The following is a 21,040-nucleotide window of genomic DNA, read 5'->3' as shown; positions in this document are numbered from 1 at the left end:
CTCAAGAGATCCACCTGCCTAGGCCTCCCAAGGTATTAGGATTACAGGCATGAGCCACTGTGCCTGGCCTTGCTTTTCTTCTTTAAACTAGTTTTTCTTTTCTTAAATGTTTTGTTCAGATTTGCATAGTGGATGCGTTTCTATGTCTTTGTTGTTTAGATTCATTCATTCATTTGTTGTGCCAGATGCTGTTTTAGGTACTGAGGATACTGCAGACAACCAAGAAGGCATCATTGCACTGAGGAAATTAGGAGATATCAGTTTACCTTCCATCAGCTCTTTCACATGGCCATTGGCAAAGCTTCTACCATGCTTGTATCTGATCTGCTCCTTTGATGCATAGATTGAATAGACATAATTCACTGCGAGCTCTTCCTCCTGGGAATGAAAAGGAGCATTCACAAGTTGCCTTATTAAAGTCTTTGGCCAACTAATCAATTTTTTACTGTTAAACTTTTATAAGCACCCTAGGGCCAATTATCTCTATATTTGTACTCTATTAACAGTGGCATCAGCCACAGAAAGAAAGTAATTGCATCTTTATTATATTTGTGTGTAGCAATTCATATTATTGGGCAAGACAAACTGATAGGATCTTGAATTTTGGCCCAATAGTGGCCTAAGGAGAAGCCATTTAGAAAATAGCTTTGTGACCTTGGGCACACTTTTAATTTCTCCAGACCACAGCATCATCATCTGTAAAATTAGAGTATTGGACCAGCTTTCGGCTAAAGGCTATGTTCACACAAAAGTCGAAGAATCTTAGGCATTCTGGAGGTTTATAAGAAAAGCAAAGAGAAAAATCACTCTCATTATAAGTTTGCTTGCCATGAAAGCTGCTTTCCTGACTGATGTTTCTGAAAAGGAAATAAGAGAGGGAGCCATGTCCTGCCAGTGATCAGTTTGATGCTGCATTAGACTAGAATTTACCCCTGTCACTGTCTCCACCTGTCCCCATGGCATCAGGTCCTGAATTTCACTAAAAATGGCAGGGAAGGACAAACCAGAAGACACAGGGAAATTAGAAGAGATAATTATGGATGATGTGAATGAAGGAAGTAATATGGAGAATGACGCTTGATTTTCCTAACAATATGAGATTGTTCTCCAACCATTAGGGTCAGACAGGGTCATTTATTGAGTGAAAGATCAGTCTAGATACCACAGGAAGTGGTGTTGCTAATTCAGCATGTGGCAATTTATCTACTAAAACAAAGCCCCGCTTTAATAGTCATAAAGTTGGGGTTTGGGTTGTGGCTTCGTATATTTGCATACATATGCGATTGGTGAGGAAGTGGAAGTGGGAGGTGAGGCTGCCCAAGCATTTTCTCCTGAATATCCTGACCAAATGCAGCTTTGAATAATGACATTCTTTCACCTACTTGTACTTCCTCAGCAGTTTCCTCGCATTTTGCCTCAAATCTTCAAAGCTTTTGACGATGTGGGCTTAAAACCATGAGGATAAATGTGTTCAGATTCTTTTGTGGCAATGCCTGCTGTGAGATACCTGTGGTCACTCTGCTTCCTGGTCTGGGTTAGTGGTTCAGAACTGAGTCCACTGGGAAGAATGGCAGTTGAGTCACAAATGTCACTGATTATTCAAAACATCTATACAGTGTAAATGTGGAAATATCTTTTGTACTTTCCAATTCACATATTCAGTTTTGACCAGAAAGTAGCTTAGTCTCTTACAGTATCTAACTTTTAGTGAATTTGCATTTCAAGATGCATTTATTGCTACAATACACAGGTGAAGTGTTATTTTAGAAGGACTGTGACTGTTTTTACCTGATGAAGAGGTGATTTGACTGTAAGTTAAGAGAACTGAGTTCTGGGTTCCAGTGTTGGGCCACTTACAAATGAGCTCTGTGATCATGGCCAAGTCATCTTAACTTGACCTTCTGTTATTTCATCCATACAATGAAAGGATTTTGATTGGACGCCATGAAGGCCTTCAACGCTAACATTTTGTTCTATTATTTCTTACACAAGAGCTCTGTGGATTCTGGACATATGTATTGCTCTAGAAACTCTTGGGAGCCAAGTAAATGTTAAAAACTCAAATTTCTGTATCCTGTTAGAGGAATGCTCAGGGTGTGTGTGTGTGTGTGTGTGTGTGTGTGTGTGTGTGTGTGTGTGTTTATGCATGTGTGTGCTCATGCTTGCCTTAATGGAATCTGAATAGGTTCAGTTGACAGGAACATTTTCTAAGATTTTGGTTTTATAGAAATTCTTTTCCTCATAAGGTCTTTGTTCCTCTATGGGGTTTTCTTTTGACCTTTGAGGAAAGCAAGACTTAACTTGGATTGCTCATCTATGCCCTAATAGTGAGTGTCGCAGTAATTGAAGGCTAGGTTAATGACCCAGAGATAGGAGAGCAGATGACATGTAGGTGCCCCTTGTCATGCCAGTGATGGGGGTAGAATATCTGTTAGCATCCTTCTGACTGTTGCTCCAGACACCCTTGAAGAGGATCTTCCCGAGAGAGGGACCTTGCCTGTACTCAGGCTTCCTCTCAGTGTCCCTCCCTGTCCTCCCCGTACCATGAAAAGGGAAAGACTGAAGATTCTGATGATGCTCAAGTACCCTGCTACATGTCAGAGAATTATATTTGCTCCTCTTTCTCCTTAAAGTTTGACTTGTCTTTTCTCAAGGAAATTGCCTTCTTTTGTCATTTATTCTGTTGTGATTGGATTTTTTCCCCTGCTTGTCTCATCAGAGGATTGGTCAAACTGGAAATCTTTCAGCTTCTTCAATTAGCACTTTTGTAAAATAAATAAATAAATAAATAAAAATTAAAAAAAAATAGTGTTTTTGGTTGAAAGAGAAAAAAAGCCCTAAGTCTCCCTTTCCTCCTGGGTTGATCATGTTCCATTTTTTGAGTCATTTTTCTCAGATTCCTTCACTGTTGGACTGCCTGAGGTCTCATGAGGTGTTTGGATGTTTCACCTTGAGTAAATCTCAAGCCATCATATTCAGTGTCATTCCTGATCTGGCTCCTAAACTTCCTTTCCCACTCACTTTCACACTGTGCTTCAAACAATCCTGCCTCTTTGCCTTTCCTCTGAGCTCTCACTTTCTCCTGCCTTCGTTTTTACTGATTCCTCTGCCTATACTGCTCCATCTACCCAGCAAAAAGTTTCTTAAAGACCTTTTTTTGTGGAGTCTTCAATAATGCTATCTGTTTTCCCCATTCACCAGTTGTAAGTACTTTCTGAATGCCCATACATGTTTTGTAATCCTCCTTTGACCGTAATCACGTTTTTCATTGCCCTGTCATTACCATCTGCATGGTACTACTCTCACATTAGATTGTTAATTCTTTGAGGGCAAACATGGCCTTCACTAGTGTTTGCTGATTGAAATAACAAATGTTTGTTCATCGGCAAAGCATTTGAAAGGCATCCATGTGAAAAATTCTTAAAGTAATCACATGATTACAACAGCTGATGAAATTTCAGTTAGGTCTACAGATTAGATGGTAGTATTGCATTAATGTTAAATTTTTTGTGTATCATTGTACGATAATTATACAAGTAAATATCCTTAGGACATGCACATTGAAGTATTTAGAAGTAAAGGAGACTGATGTGCACAAATTACTCTTAAATGATTACAAAAAACATATATACACACACAAACACACACACATGTTGCGCATATATATATATATATATGCCTGGACATTCCTTGTGATATTTTTGTAACTTTCAAGTAAATTTGAAACTATTTTAAAATAAAAAGTTTAAAAAATTAAATTGTTGTATATTACCTGATCAGGGATAATCATAGAAAAGTAGCCCAAATGCGGAAAAATAAAAGAAACATTTATTTGTAGATGAAAAAGTAACCCAGCGAACAGTCTGAAATTCATTTATTTAATATTTTATAAATGACCTGCACACAGCACATGATGAATTCTCTAAGTTATGATGAGGTAGGTCAATTATTCTGGAAAGTCACATGCTAAATGACTATGCATAAATGGCCGGATAATCTGGGACGGTGCCCTGTGTGGAAGAATAGCAGATGTACCTCAAAGTACAGGCATTGTGAGGTTATGCCTCTAGGCACAAAATAACTCAAGCTGTTATTAGAAGGTGATGGGCTCTTGCCAGGAGTTACAATGTAGAGAAAAGATTTCAGAAGCATTGCAGGTGGTTACTTCTGTATGTCAATGCTACTAAAGATGCCAATGAAATGATGGGCGTTATTAGGAGGTGTTTTGGAAGTAAAAGTAATTTTGGTATGACATACTTAAATATAGGCATATTGGTTATATATTGTTTCTTCACATGAACTCAAAAATTAGCAGCCTAAAACAACGAACATTTATTACTCACAGTTTCCGTGGGCTAGGAATTTGAGAGTAGCTTAGCTGGTGGTTCTAGCTCAGGGTCTCATGAGTTTATAATAAGTATGTAAGCAAGGGCCGCAGTCATCTAAAGGTTTAGCAGGAGCTAGAGGATCCACTTCCAAGATGGATCACTCACATGGCTGTTAGCAGGAGGCCTCAGTTCCTTACTATGTTGGTCTCTCCATATGGCTGCTTGAGCATCCGAATATCATAGCAGCTGGCTTCCTGTGAAATGGTGTTCAAAGAAGTGAGATGGGAATTTCAGTGCCTTTTATGACCTAGTTTGGAAGTTTATCATTTTTGTAATATTCTATTGGTTATACAAGCCCACTTATTCATTGTGAGAGGGGCTTACACAGGCAGGGATCATTGGAGGCCATCCTGGAGGCCAGCTACAATAATAGGGTATCATTATGGTTGGCTGTAGCAGCATTGAAAAAAAGAAGAAAAAAAGAGTGAACTTTATAAACTTGCTAAGAGGGCTTTTTATTTTTGTTGACAGGCCAGGAAAATTAAGACTCTTAAGGTTGAGAAGAATGAGTAGGAATGTTATTGACGTGTATCAAATTATGACAAATTTGGAAAAATAAATATGATTTTATTCATCAAAGTTTGGAACAAGAAGTGGTGTTTGAAGTTTCTTTTTCTAATAAAAAAGAGATGTAACTTGTTTTCTCAGTAGAAATAAATAGATTGAACCCAGAAGATATAACCAGGGGATTCAGAATGTTTTAAACCCAAAACAGCTCTCCTTGATCTCTACCATAATTTCTATTATTTCTGCCAGGCCTGCTGATTCTTTCTCTCATTGGTTTTCTTGCACACTTCCGATTCCTAGGCTGCCACCCTAGGAAGGTCGTTCCACTTCACACGTGAGTGCAGTAACCTCCACACTCTGTCTTTGCCTCCAAAGGATTTGGTCCCTTGGTTGGTTTTTGCAGACCTTCTCTGTTAATTCCCCAAGTACCTCTTTCATCAAATAATGCCCTTGCTCAAAGACTTCAAGTGAATTCTACTGCAGACAGGATAGACTCAACTCTTTAGCCTGGTGCTGAAGGCCCTTTATCACCACCAAGCACCACCCTCCTTTCTAGCATTACTTCTCACAATCTGTTACAAAACCTTCTGCTTTCCACCCCTAAGGCGTGGCTCTTATCTTTCTCTTTGCCTTGTGGCCCCTCCTTGAGTTTTTGTTTACTCAGAAGATTCCTTTTATCCAGGTGTGATGCAGGTCACAGGCATTGTAGCCATCAGCCAGGCCTGTTCGTATATCTGCTCTTACCTGATTGTCTGCCTTCCAGGGAGACGTTTAATCTCAGTATTCCCTGTATGGGGATAATAGACCCTGTCCCGTGGACTCAGTGAGATTTTATTGCTAGTGTGACATGCTACTCAGTGATTTCTAGTTTCTTTTCTTTTTCAAGTCCCTGCTCAAGTTTGACTTTTTTCGTGTGCCTTCATTGCTCTTTTTGGCTTCCCCTCCTCTTAAAACTCTGGCAAGTCATCTCTAAATGGACTCATTGGCAAATAATCATATTTTGTTTATAATTTTTCCCTAGTAGATTTTAAGCTGTTATGGGCAGAGACTGTGCTTTACAAGTCACAGTAGTTGCCATGGTTTCTTGCACTTAGATCTTTAATGAGTATTGTTTGTAGATATTTTCCCACATGTGTTGTGGATGATGATTTCACAGAGACATTGTAGAGGATTTTACAAAGTTGATGATGAGTGAGTTACCAGGGTCTTCCCCAAATTATCCCTTAACACCACCTATATAATGACGGTGGGGCTGGCTGGTTAGGTAGGCAGGGCAACATCTCTGTTCCCATGTAGCTTATTCTGGTCTTAACCATAGTGTGCATCATGCTGTACTGAATAGATCAGTTTGTGGCCATTTTCCACATGGGGCTATGAGCTCCTTCGGGATAGTCAGCACTGGACATTGTCAGTGCCTTGCCCAGTTTTTGTTTAATGTGAAGTGCCCAAAGAATTAGAACCATTAGTAAACATTCACTTCATGCTAATGTTTAGGGATTTTGTGTGTATGTGTGTGTGGGCGGGAGGGGGCATGTTTATAAAACCATTATAAAATGCCATTATATAAAGCCATTATAAAATAGATTTTGAGAGTTTTTTTTTTTTTTTAAGGCAGAGACTTGCTCCACCACCCAGCTGGAATGCAGTGCCACAATCACAGCTCACTGCAGCCTTGACCTCCGAGGCTCAAGCGATCCTCCTACCTCACCCTATACTCCACCCCTCTCAGTAACTGGGACTACAGGTGCATGCCACCAAGCCTGGCTATTTTTTTTTTTTTTTTAATAGGGCTAGGGTCTTGCTATGTTGCTGAGGCTAGTCGCAAACTCCTGGGCTCAAGTAATCCTCTCACCTTGGTTTCCCAAAGTATTGGGATTATGGGAGCCACCACACCTGGCCTTTCTTTTATTAATGCTGGTAGACACACTCATTTAACTTAAAAACTTCCCAGGAATACTCTGTTCCTGCCATTACATAATGTAATTTGATTTAGAATATGTTTGTTGTGGGTTTGATGTTAGCAAAATGACATGAGGCCCTCAAAACAAAGTAAATATAGCACTTGTACTGTTTGAAATGAATAGTCATACCTGGATAATGTAATATGTTATTAGAATAACTAACCTTGCTCAGTGAACAGAGAAGTCATGCTAATGCCTTAAGAATTCCTTTCATCAGCAAACTAATATGTCTATGGAAGTCCTCATCTGAGATTGTTCTCAGGGCAACCAGCAAGCATTACTCATTCTACATCTTTAATGCGCTGAAGCTGGACCATTGCTTCTCTGTTCATGGCCTCAAAGCTCCAGGAAGAACTTAGCACACTGCCTCTGCCGGTCTTTCTGAGTAGTTTGAGGAAGAGTGAGTACATCCTTTACAGATAACACGATGGAGTGGTCAGGTGAAATGGATGGCTCTTGTTGAAAAGTGGCTATTCTTAATCAAGAAATTTGTTTTAATTTAACTTAGAGATATGTGAGAGAATCTTAGTAGCAGAAAATGAGCTTGAGAAAAAACTGGTTGAGGGTACCCAAGTTATTTCTATGTGTGCACTTAATTGATTCTAGGAAGAAAATAGATTTTGGAGCCAAAAGGAATCATCTGGAATAATTTCCCCCTCTGTTGTTTCAAAAATAAATTAATAAGTCAATACCCCATTATTTATTTCCTTTTAACTCAATGATGAAGAAACTACTGCTTATCATCAGAACTAAGTCTCATCCATTGTAAGGATTTTATTCATCCTAATCATTTACTGAGGCTTTTGTGGTAGAATAAGCAAAGCTTGCCTTCCAAGTGGAGCTGCAAAACACAGGCAGCAAGAGTTAACTCTGTGGGCTGTTTCCCTTTCTAATAGGAGCACTTTAGCAATGCTAATCAGTTGTGCTGATTTTGTTTTGATTTTTCCATAATAATTAAGTGAATGATCTGAAATGCAATCAAGTTTGGCACTAGGGGGTTCATGCAAATGACTCTTCATTTTTTTACATTTTAAATTGTGTTAAATGGAATCATAGGAAAGTTATTTGAAGAGGAAGTCTGAGTGGGTGAGGGTAGCCAACACCCAATTTAGAGATTTGAATATATTCAAAATGTCTGTCTTAATGAAGCAAATCACCACTGCATTGCCTTTGTTTTCAATTGAAATAATACTATTTTTAAAAAATTTCATTTTGTTTTCATTTGCATTCCAAAGTGGAAAATTATAAGACAGGATGCCACAGCATAGAAGAGAGAAATGAGGAAGAATAAATGTACTGGACTTTCCTTCTTCAGAGTGGACATAGTGGAAAAAGGGTACTCACCACGTTTACTCACCAAAACCTATAGAAGAAAACAAGACAGGGAAAAAGTAAATGAATGCCCTATCTTCCTTCCTTCTTTCTCTCTTTCTCTCTTTCCTTCCTTTCTCCCTTCCTTCCTTCCTTCCTTCCTTCCTTCCTTCCTTCCTTCCTTCCTTCCTTCCTTCCTTCCTTCCTTCCTTCCTTCCTTCCTTCCTTCCTCTCTCTTCTCTCTCTCTTCTTTCTTTCTTTCTTTCTTTCTTTCTTTCTTTCTTTCTTTCTTTCTTTCTTTCTTTCTTTCTTTCTTTCTTTCTTTCTTTCTTTCTTTCTCTCTCTCTCTCTCTCTCTCTCTCTCTCTCTCTCTCTCTCTCTCTCTCTCTCTCTTTCTTTTTTTGAGATAGAGTTTCGCTCCTGTTGCCCAGGCTGGAGTACAGTGGCACGATCTTGGCTCATTGCAGCCTCTGCCTCCCGGGTTCAAGCAATTCTTCTGCCTCAGCCTCCCAAGTAGCTGGGATTATAGGCACCTGCCAGCATGCCTGGCTAATTTCTTGTATTTTTTAGTAGAGACAGGATTTCACTCTGTTGGCCAGGGGGTTTTGAACTCCTGACCTCAGATGATCCACCCACCTTGGCCTCCCAAAGTGCTGGGATTACAGGCATGAGCCACCACGCCTGGCCTAAATGTCCTATCAACTTCTGATTTTGATTGCATCTCAGTGCCTTTACTAAACAAGATAGAATGAAAGGACAATCCATGTTTCCTAATTTAGAGAAATGCTGTGTTTCTTAGTTCTCTACAGCTTATTGACATATTTGTGAGATGTCTTCTCTCCTCATCCTCTATAACATCTGTGTTATTTTCTCACCAGCTTATGTGAATTTGCATGATCCTTGCCTCTTGATCAAACAATTCTTTTTGGTTTTGCAGATTACTCTAGAGCTCAGTTAATTTTCTAATTTTAATGAGGAAAATGCATTGGGACAAAGAGACCAAGTAATACACACACACACACACATATTTTTTAATGGACTGATATTTTATCTTTCAAAAATGGTACCTGCGACTTCTCAATGCAGTTTGATATTTCTGTATACTGAACTTCCAAAGCAATGAGAAGGTGGCCAAATTCTGCTTTTTCTGTGTCACCTCCTCTTCACAGGGCAATGCATCAGGTTCAAAGCAAGAAGAGAAACCAGAAGATTAGTGTCAATATTTTTACACTAAAAGAAAACTCACAACCTCTTTCTTGTTCTTGGACCTTGATTCATGGCTTGTGGCAATTTCTAACTTTACAGACTAAACATTTCTAATTGGTAAATGGATGGTTTGAGTCTGAGATGACTCAGGAAATAAACTTTCCAATTTGGGGTAACTGTTTATGAGTAGATGGAAGGTTACTGCTTACCAGCCTTCATGTCTTTGAGGAAAGAATGAAAGCTAAACACATTTCACACTTCATTGAAAGGAAATACTTCTCCTCACATAGACAAAGCAATGAGACAAGGAAATAATTGCCATGCTTATTTGTTACAGCCAAATATATTAAAGATGTTTTTGATGGATCAGGAAAACACTAGCTGTATATTACATGGCTTCAGCTGTAAAACAGGGACAATAAAAACTACTACTTCTTAGTTAAGTTGCTGTAAGGATTACATAGATAATTCACATAAATGGCTCAGTACTGTGTCTGGCATACAGTAATTGGTCAGGAAATGTTAGCTGTTATTGTTTATTATTATTATCACCATCATTTTTTATTCATTCCTGTTAAATGAAATAGCTTCTTTATATAATGTTAAGCTTCAGATTTTACAATTTCATGATGGTTAGCATGTGAGAAATGTCAAGAATTTAAATTAATCTATTAATTTTCGCTATCTATTTATGCTTTATCTATTGGAATTATTTAGTGACCATTGAAATATCCTTTTTAAGATTTTACAGCTTCTTTAATGGCTTACACAATATCTTTTAATTATACTACAAATTCATGATTTTTTTTCCTTATTCCAAGTCAAACATTTTCTTTTAGCCTTTGTTGAGTCAGCGATAGGTGACTTGTCATAGTATACTTAAACAATCTTGATTTTGAAGAATTTAATATTTCCTCATTTGATCTGTCCTGAATTTGAATGATAAACTATTTCCTAAAGTTGTTTTTTTGCTGTTATTGTTTATTTGTTTGTTTTAAGATAAATTTGTCTTTTCAAACCATAAAGTTATTATTCAATACATTTGGTTCCCAAATATTGAAAATTTCTTGGTGTGGAAAATGAGTATAACTTCTTAAAATGTCAGCTCCCACCCAGAAAATCACTGCTTTGCTCAAATAATCTGGCTTATTATTACTAATTTCACTAGTTTACCAACAAGCAGGTTGGTGCTTATTTTGTTTGTAATTAAGAAATGGATCAGTGATTTCTAATTTTGTGTCCATTTTTATAATGATTAGATGACATAGTATGACAATTAAACTTCTCCTTCTTACTAAATTCCAGAGGCTGCAGGAGTGCATGTGATTCTCAGGTGCAAACCATTACAGGTGTTACACACCTGGGCCTGGCGCAGGTCCTAGCACATCGCATGTGTTCAATAAATGCCTGTAGGTGGCTTCGCTTGATGATATCAGAGGAACCTTCAACCTGACATATCTAAAACTGAACTCAAAGCTTCCCCTCCCCAGAGGAGGGCTTCTGTGAGTCCCATCTCAGTGAAGGGCTAACAATCCCCATAAGGGGCTAAACCAGAAGCTCCTCCCCTCCCTTAATCCATGTTCAATAGCCAAATCCTGTTGATTCCACATCCTAAAAATCTCCCAGAGCCACTCCACTTCTTACAACCCCATTGCTGCTGCCTTGATCTGTTCACAGTCGCGTCTCCCCTGGCCTCCCTCCAAGAGCCTCCCCTTGCAGCTAGAGTCATTCTTCTAATGCCACTCTGCATCATTTACTAGCTCCGTGTTATCCTTGGATGAAGTTCCCTACTACACAATGGCTTATGAAACCCATCACGACTCACCCTCTGTCTCTTTCTCCAGCTGTCCCCTTTCTCTTACCATGAATTAACTTGAACTCCCTAAATGCACCTGGCCATCCCTTACCTGTGGATCCCTCTGCCTGGAACATTCACCCTCTTCTATCTCCTTTGCCAGCCTATCTATTTTCCGAGCTTTTAAATATGTTACTTTACGGTTTTTAGGTTCATTTTCTCAAACATTGACCTGCAAACAGCCTTACATTTTTTTCTAGGCATAGTCTAGTTTTTAGAAACCGCTGTGAGATGGTTGGTTTCATTTCTTTTCAGCAGATGGAGAAATTGAAGCATTATGTTTAAGAAACTTATGTCATGATTACTAAATTATAAACGTCTTAACAGGCAGTGATAGGGACTGGCTCTGTATTTTATATCCAGCCTTTGCATGGTGCCTAGGATGGAGCAGGCATTCAGTGCATTGAATGGCTTATCAAATGAATCTCAGTTTGAGCCTGAGGTACCTCTCTCTTGATTCGATGGAGCTTCTGTTTCATCATTTATTTTCTAGGACAAATGAGGCCAGCTATCTCTGTGTGCCCTCCTCTTCTAGAAGGGAAATATGCCGGGTGAGAGAATGTGGAGGCCTGTATTGCTCTGAATTGTTCTGGTAGATTTCTTTAATATTGGCTGACATAAATGAGAAGGGCTTTTGTTCTTGTGGCAATTGATGATGATTTGCATATTTTAGTAATTTGCAAAACAGTAGCCACCCTGCACAACATAAGAAACACCCCTCTCTCTGGGATCATGGAATTTGGTGACCTGGCTATTGAAATATATGGCTTGTTATGAGCCCCAGTGACAACTGGTACCTGGTGGTTGCTGTACTGAAAAGAATTCTGTGTGAGTCATTTCAATGCATTTCTAATTCGGATTTTTTTTTCTTGTAGGTTGTTCTGCAGAAAAAAAATGGTTATTTCTTTGAACTCATGCCTGAGCTTTATTTGTTTATTATTATGCCAGTGGATTGGGACAGCATCACCTCTGAATCTCGAAGACCCTAATGTGTGTAGCCACTGGGAAAGGTAATGGTTCTGAAAGGAGCCTGACAAAAAATTGCTGAGAAGTTCCCTTATATACTATAATTATCAGTCAGATGTATAAAATTAGAATTTGCGAAGAGATTGTGAAATTACTTTTATGTAAAAATCATTAGTCATAGCTAGCAAATTAGGTAGTGTTAGTCCCCTTAGTCTTACAGTGTATATATTATGTGAAAAAAATCTTGACATATCTAATTCTAATGCAAGTGCAATTGTGAGATTCAGGGAAAGCATTAATAGAGCAATTAAAAGATCTTCCTAAGGTCTTGTTTCTGATTTGAATTTGCATTAATTTGGGGGAGCTGGACTTATGCATGGGAACCCATGAGTAAGAAGTGGAAAGCAGCATGAGATAATATACTAAAGTATTGAAATGTATGGGATTTAAAAGAATTTTGCTGTAGATGGCTTGAAAAGGGAGACCTGATTTTGGGGTAAACTGGCAAGGCTGCATAGAGGTAGTGTCCCCTGAGATGCTCTTGAAGAACTGAATAAGATGAGTGGGTTGCAGTGGTTGGAAGGGGATCTCGGAAAGGGAGGCCGTTTGAAATCAGTGCCATGTGGACCACCGAGAACTGTGCACAACCAGAACAGAGTTAGAACTGTATTTCAGGAGGGTATGATTATATGAAGGCAGATGATGTAATGTCCAGATATGAGCAATTTGCAGTAAAAAGTACAAAACAGTAGGTCATCCTCCAGGACCTTATAGTCCCTTTTGGAACACAAAAATAGTACAAACCCATCCAACGATATTGCAGTACAATCAAGTCCAGTGGGCTCTGCTCTAATGTGCTACTTGACTTTCCCAGAAATTATCTTTATCCAAAAAGTAAATGCAAATGTTTTAAACAAAGAGAAGATGTTAAGTACTTGAGGGTAATATGTATTTTTAATAGTTATAAGTACAATTATATCAGACTCTTGATCTTCAGCACCATGATTAGCAAACCACAGAGTACACATTCTAATCACCTTTGTCCCCCACTGTTAGGACGCACAAAGCCCAGAGCCTCTCAAGCACAGCAGTGGTATTATTCTGGGGACACGCTGGTTTCTCACTCAGCATTATTTTTGGTGAGGGCTTATCCCTACCTCCATTGGTAGTGTTACAAGCAGGGTAATTAAAACATAATTACCTGATTAGTCAATGGAGATATATATTATTATGAAACTTTAAGCTGTACAGAGAATATATGTATATAATAAAGTTCTATATATTTGTGGTATTAACTACATTATACAGAATTTAAGCAGAAGGACTTCCTATTAGTTCTCTTTATAAGATTTACAGCACTTCCCATAAACCATTTCATCAAGAAAATATATAATAAATACTTATTAAAGTCATAAAAATGAATCAGCGGCTACATGAATGGGTACATGTCAAATTTAGTAAAGGAAGAGACCATTGGTGGTTGAACTTCTTGGAGGGATGATAGATTTGGGATGGGAGGAAAAGTCAAATTTGTGAGATGCTGTGAAACAAGAATCAACAGATCTTGATAATACATTGAGGAAGTGAAGGAAGCAGAGAAGACTAGGATTTAGCACTTGCTGCGTGAAGTAATCCAGATGTCATTGCGCATATGGAAAAATAAAAGAGAGAGCTGATTTGAAAGGGAAGAGGTTAGTGTGGGTTTGCCATGTTGGGTTTATAAAATCAATGTAAAATATGGGCCTAGAAGTATTTGGGAATATAGATTTGGGACTATCCAGCATGATGAGATGGGAGATGTGAATAGATGAACTCATGTGAGATGTGAACAGATGAACTCTCTGAGGGAAATACTGTAAGAGAAAAAAAGGCTGGGTGTGTGGTGGCTCACACCTGTAATCCCAGGACCTTGGGAGGCCGAGGTAGGTAGATCACTTGAGGCCAGGATTTCGAGACCAGCCTGGCCAACATGGCAAAGCCCCGTCTCTACTAAAAATACAAAAAGCCAAGCGTGGTGGTGCATGCCTGTAATTCCAGCTACTAGAGAGGCTGAGGCACAAGAGTCACTTGAACTCAGGAGGTGGAGGCTGTAGTGAGCTGAGATCATGCCACTGTACTCCAGCCTGGGTGACAGAGCAAGACCCTGTCTCCCCCATCCCCCCCCCAAAAAAAAGAGAGAGAGAGAAAACAATTTCAAGGCTTCAAATAATCCAGCACCCACTTATAAATACACATTTTGTCCTGCTTCCTTGGTCAGCAGTTGATCAGAGCTGCCAATGCATAATTTCATTGTTTGGCTCACCACTGATAATTCCCACTGTCTAAAACACTGCCTTGCATGTGGCATGTGTTCAATAAATAATTCTTGAATGAGTGAGTTCATCTTCTGATAGGAAATGAAATGACTAAATATGTACAACAATGTGGGAGGGGCATGGAGAGTGAGAAAGACAGATAGACAAGGGGCACATTAATCTCTAAACCTAATAGAACCCAACAACTGTACAAGTGATTAGTGCAAACTCTAAAATGCTCACTAAGGGGGAGGGAAATTGAATGTGAACAAACAGGAAAATGATGAACAAATTTTCCAGTTTTTTAAAAATGTACTACCAGGAAGAAGGGTTGACAGCTGTAATCTTCTTTTTGATACATTTTCTGTTGTAAGACTAGATAATGATTTCTAGAAGAAAGGTAAAAGAAAGTAGAATTGTTTTGGCAAGAATTGGGACTGGTGTAGAAGATAAATTAAAATGATCAAATAAAGGCACAAGTGACAGGTTTGTCTAGTATTTTCAAAAATGGAAATGGGCTTGAACTGAAATGGGGAGAGGAAGATGAGTTCCAAGGGCATAATTCTGGTAGTAGGGCTCATTTTAAGCTCTTCTTATGCTAAAAACCACCTGTACCCAATGGCTCAGAATCATGCAATCACCTGGAGGTTACCTCTGAGTGTGGTTTGCAGAGCTGAGGCATGAACTTGTTAGAAATGCAGACTCTCAGGTCCCACCCCAGACCTACTAAATCGAAATCTGCATTTTAACAAGATCCCAGGGAGATTTCTCTGCATATTCAAGTTTGAGAAGCATTAAACAAAAATACTTCCATCAATGCCTTCTAGCTGCATCCCAATTGATATCTGAATATTTTGAAATAGAGATGTGCCTTGTTTTAATGCAGCAATTGTGATTCTAAGAAATTGTACATAAAATGAAATGAGAGAAAATGAAATCATTTAAATACTCAAGGGGTGTTTATGATTAAAGGAACTCTGTACAGCATCTTTTTGGAAAATGAATTACTCTAGAAATCATCTATTCCTTCTCCTAACCTTCTTTCTGTAGTCTGTGAATTTGAGCTTTTCCATTCAGTGGGGTTTCTTCTAAAGAAGGTACAAGTGAAGAGAAACCACACTTTGCCCAAACCTTCAATTACTGACACAGAAGGGAGAGTAATTGAATCAGCAGTCCTGAAGCAAGCAGAGATAAGAAATGAAGATTATTACCATATCTGATTAAAGTAACAAGATAATTTAGGCAGGTAAAATGTAATTAACCACTTTGGAATGTGCCCAAGTGATAATGGCTTCCTCCCCTTATTCTCCATCTCCTCCCCCACTCCCTGGTTCTTTGACCTTAAATTAAATCTTGCTGGGGTTTTCCCCAGATAACACTTAATAGATTAAAATCACGGCAATGATATGTTTTCAGTATGTTTGAGAAGATTAAACAAACAAACAGGAAATAAAGAGTTTTGCTTCTGAAGGCTGAAAGTTGTGTAGAATTAGGATCAGATTGTTAAAATTCCACTTTCCCACTCTTTGTCTGTTTTAGAAGCTTTAAATGTTCTATAGTGATGTTTGAGAGACGATGGGGCAGGACAGTGTCTGAGGGTCTCGGTGTTACTGCTGACTCTATGTGGAAGCTCAGTGTTGCTCCTTGTCAATTAAAGTGGGATTGGACCAGATAATAGAGGAGGTACCCTCATACTCTGTGACTTCAGGAGCAGCTGCTAGTGAATATGGCAGTATGGAGTGTTAGCAGAGAAGCTAATTAAGTTCCAGCAGCAGCCTAAGCACTGGCCAAAGCGGCGGTGATAAAGACCAGAGGAGGCAGGCCCATTCTTGCAGACACTTGCCTTCATGATTCAAACACATCACTTCCAGAAAATGGACCCCTTGAAGAGTGACAACTTAATTGCCTAATGATTGGTGGGTGTTGAGCAAATTAGGTGTAGTCACTTAAAAGTATTTGGCAGTCATAATTTGAAGACTGTACTAACATGGAAAAATGCTTATGATATACTCAAGTTAAAAAAGAATGTTTTAGAAATATGTGCATGGCGTGATTATTGTAATGTAAGAATTTAGAAATACCTTCAACCAAAAACTAAAACCTCCTGGAAATTGTAAAGAAGCACAACAACATGCAATTGGTGGTTATGTGAGAGCTGTGGAATTCTCTCTCCTGCTCTCTTTTTTAAAAATGTGTTTTCCATATTCCATAGTGTGATTATAATACCTTTACAAATGAAAAAAATGAAAAAGTATATAGAAGGAAAAATAGTGTGTAAGAAACAACAGAAAAGAAATTCATGTTGAAAAGGCTTGGTACCTTTCTCCTATAAGCTTAAGTGGAAGCTTCAGTTTCTGACCGATGATAATTAGGCAGGTAATTATTACCGGTCAGAAAGAAGCTTCCACTTAAGTTTATATAGTAATTTAACTATAGTTAAATTAGTTGAACTGTAGTTTAAAATAGTTAAATTAGTAGAACTATAGTTTAATATAGTTCAAAATAATTTATATGCAGTCAGTTCTGTGTTGGGTTTGAGTGTCAAAATAATTTTAATGAGTAAAGCCAAGATTGAGGACAAATACTCAAAATTTTATACTCCTATTTCCCCCAAGCTATATATATTTCTCCATGGAAAGCTATATCATATTACATTCAGCATTTAAATATTGGCCTCTCATTAGGCTGAGAGCTCCTTGAGGGCAGGAATTGCTCAATAAATGTTTGTTGAATTGGAACCCTAAATACTTTGATTGTCCTTTTAATGAAAGAGCTATTGGTGAGCAGCAAGTGACAAGAAGAGGAAATTCATGTACTCCAACATTCCCTGTCATTTAAAAACTCTTTTTGGTTCCTAGAAATCAGTGAAAACATTTTACATGTTGGCTTATGGAATTGGTTCTTCCCTTCACATCAAATAGAACTGGCCAGGATGCATTTATTGATAACTTTTGCACTCCGAGGCACACAGACTTGAATATCAGAACATGGCCTTTGAAATTTTCTGGAAACTCTGTATCAGCTCTAGTTCCAACAAATGAATTTAGTTCAGCTAAATTAGTACTGTAGAGACTGGTTGAATAAGTGTTTTTCTCCCAACTGGCATTAATTTAGAGTGGTTTCTTTTTTGTTCTTACAGCACATGTGGGAAGTTGCTCTATTTTGCTCATAGGTGATGTAGGACTGTACCTATACACCAGCTGTATACACAGAGGACATTCATTCACTTTGTTCTCCACTAGAAATGGAACAGAGATATAATGCTGTAGGCCTTAAGATTCAGCTCTTTACAAGCAGCTGGATTGAAAGTGTCAACTTTAAACAATGAGAGTTAGAAAATAGGATTAAGTATTGAGTTTATTCAGCACACAATTTGAGGACAGCCATACAGAAAACAGACTTCAAAGGAATGGGCTCAGTTTTCCCAAGTGGGGAAGTTAAAGTTTCACCTATATAGGCAGAAACAGAGAAGTTTAATAAGGTTCAACATTTTCTATAGAAAGCCAGTACATATGTTACAGTGATTTGATTGATTACAGTTTGCTACATTTCAAGGAAGATTGCTTTAACATTTCATGAGGAAGGGTAATGATCTGAGGGGGTCTATCTCTGATGCCATTTGGTTATTTCTAATCATTTATAGGAAAAAGAAGTTGCAGCTACTTGCTGCATGACTCAGGCCACATAGTTATATTCCTCTCAAGGCTCAAAATTAAAATTTAAAGTTCCAACAGCTTTAAATTTGAATTATTTAATTTCACAGGAGGACGAAATATTGGTAAGGAAGTCTTAGAACCTCAGGACACTGCTAGGGGTCTGAAGAAAATACTGATAGTTTAATGTGATATGTCATTCCAAGAATATTAATATTTTAGCAGGGGCCTCTTGCTTTACCCAAAAGGAGTTACATCATAGCATGCAGGCATTTGCACACCACACTGTATCCTCATCTGAACTTATTTTTGCAGGTAGCAATGGGTAACATCTGTTGGAGGGAGAAAGAAACAGTCATCGAAAGTATATGTTAGAAATTCAGGATGCTAAATAAGAGGGGATCTTCAACACCTTCTCTGACTCCTTTTATTTTAAAATGTGATCATGAGGACCCGGGGAAGTGAGGCTATCCGCTGAACATCTCCCAGTTTCTGTACTCAGTGTCAGTACAGAGTTATAACCCTGCCTTCTTCTAGTCCAGTGCTCTTTTCAATAGAGCCTGTTTTATTTGCCCAACATTTATGGAGGGTCACTAAATTTACCTAGAAATAAATTGCAATATCGCAAAGAATGAAATATACAAAACTATGAATAGTACGATTACTTCATGACTGTCCTATTGAAGCCTAATATATAATGACTACCAGAGACCAGCTGCAGAAAGAAAACCCATTGTTTGTGAGGCTAGCACCACACAGCTTTTCAAATCAGAAGGTTCTGTCTAACCTGAATTCTTCATGCTGACATTTTAACTTCCCTCCTTCCTATTAGTGAACTTGGGCTGTTGATTTGCAGCAAGTGAATCGGTGATTATGGCCCATTTTGTTTGTTTGTGTGAATTAAAGATTTTAGTGAAAATCTTTAAGAGAATAAATTGTTTGGAGAAGATTATCCACATTTTCTTATAGGCAGACGCTAAGCTCTTTAGCATGTAATAGACTGTTTAAAACGAAGAAGTCTGCAGTTGAACAGTGAGAATTCTTCATATTTCATGGATGTTTTCCACCCACGTTCTTAGGCCCGTAGGCTTGTATGTTTTCACTCTAACAGGAACCTGTTAGTGAAAATGTATTGGAAAACAGACTATTTAAGTAGTAGCAAACTGTTGGTATGATTATTTTAGGCTAATTGTCTCAGCCATATGTTTAGAACCAAGTTTAAAGACTACTTTATAGTATTTATTCAGTTGTTATGTACTGTATGGTCTTCCATTGCCTGAAAGCAAATTATTCTGAGTTCCAACTAGAGAAAAATATGTTCTTTCTGATATTTTAAGAATCAGTAGCAAAATGTACCTTATTACTTTACTTGAATTGTTTCTTTGCTGAGTAACATAACCTTCTGTGAATGATCTTTGTTATCCTTTGAGCCCTGGGATAAAAGGAGGAATTAAAGGCAGAAAAACAGAGTGGTGTTTTTAAATTTGGGAATATTAGGGTTTATAGTGAATAGTAAAATAGGATTTTCTTTAAAATTTACAGCATGAATCATTGTCTTTTAAATATATTGTTAAAATTGATCCTTTTGGGGTTCTAGTTTAAATAAAAACCCATAAAATCATGGAAATTCTCTGTTAAAAGTCATTATGGAGTTGCAAATGGAGATAATTTAGCTTACAAACTTTTAAATACATAGTATATTATTAATTTAAAAAAGAGAAATACTGATTTCTTATTTTTCCATTTCTTTTCAGCTACTCAGTGACTGTGCAAGAGTCATACCCACATCCCTTTGATCAAATTTACTACACGAGCTGCACTGACATTCTAAACTGGTTTAAATGCACGCGGCACAGGTAATAGAAGCTCAGACATGTTTATGAGTTTGGCTAACTAGGAATAGATTCTAATACAGAGATACTAATGACAGCAGAAAGTACATCCATTAATTCAGTGAATAGGTATTGAGGGCTTGCTACTGTCTTATCTTTGTGCCAAATCACAGGGGATATAGAAAAGCAGAAAGGTAGCCCATGCCCTAAAGGAGCTTACAGCCTAACTGAAGAGAAAGTGTCTGCTGTTTATCATCATTTGTTAACAAGAATTCATCTAGCCTCCGTGTTGCACATAACTGGGGGAGACACTGTTACCTATGGACAGCAGCAGATGTCAAGCAATTCGTATCTTAGCATATGTTTCCAATTAAACATCTGACTCAATTTAGGCTAACTTGAATTTGACCCTTAAGTAAAACAAGACATTTTTTTTCTATAAACGTGAACACAGAAACAAAACTAAAATATAATTAAATATTAATGTTAATATAGAATGGAACTCGGATGCCCTAATTTTATTAGTAGTATACTAACATTTATAGTGTATGAGTTATGTGTTGAGTGTAGCATCTGCTGATTTGTACTGCACTAAATGATGTTATGCTCAATGTCATTTCTTCACACAAGCTGGCCTTGGCCACGCTGTGTAAATTAGCATTTCCCACCTGTCACATTCTATTCCCTGACTGAGGCTTTATTTTTCTTCACAGCATGTAATCATTACCTGCCATTATATGATCTAATCATTTGTTTAATGCATGTCCTTACTTTAACAAATTCAGCCAGATCTGTCTTCCCCAGTAAAATGTAAGTTCCTTGAGAGCAAGGGATTTGTATTGTTTTGCTCTCTGCTCATTCCCAATGTCTAGAACAGTGCCCAGGATATAGTAAGTGCTCAACAAACACATGCTGTGTAAATGAATCTGTGAATAAATGGCACTTTAGTTAAATGGAGAGATCTTATGTCTCTTAGCCTTCCATATTATAGTGGGATGAGACTGCCCTAAGGTTTTTAAGAGAATTCTCTGAATTCTTCCTTTAAAACATACATAAGTGAATGATGC

General features: G+C 38.0%; 1 protein-coding gene across 6 annotated transcripts in view; it reads left to right on the top strand.

The window, feature by feature from the left end:
- LOC105472457 (multiple EGF like domains 10) overlaps nucleotides 1-21,040 on the top strand; it is a 394,760-nt gene that overhangs the window by 248,049 nt on the left and 125,671 nt on the right. For 5 of the 6 annotated variants that reach the window (XM_071098507.1, XM_071098508.1, XM_071098506.1 and 2 more), the window contains 2 exons: nucleotides 12,104-12,238; nucleotides 19,896-19,997. In XM_071098507.1, the coding sequence (XP_070954608.1) occupies nucleotides 12,123-12,238; nucleotides 19,896-19,997 (218 nt within the window). In that variant the 5' untranslated portion in view covers nucleotides 12,104-12,122. Of the gene's footprint in view, nucleotides 1-6,506; nucleotides 6,640-12,103; nucleotides 12,239-19,895; nucleotides 19,998-21,040 lie in introns of all 6 variants that reach the window. The other variant, XM_071098510.1, reaches the window with a different exon arrangement.

Source organism: Macaca nemestrina, chromosome 6 (assembly GCF_043159975.1).
Source record: "Macaca nemestrina isolate mMacNem1 chromosome 6, mMacNem.hap1, whole genome shotgun sequence".
Lineage (NCBI taxonomy): Eukaryota > Metazoa > Chordata > Mammalia > Primates > Cercopithecidae > Macaca > Macaca nemestrina.
The sequence above is the reverse complement of the archived record's forward strand: the minus strand, read 5'-3'. Positions and strand labels throughout refer to the sequence as shown.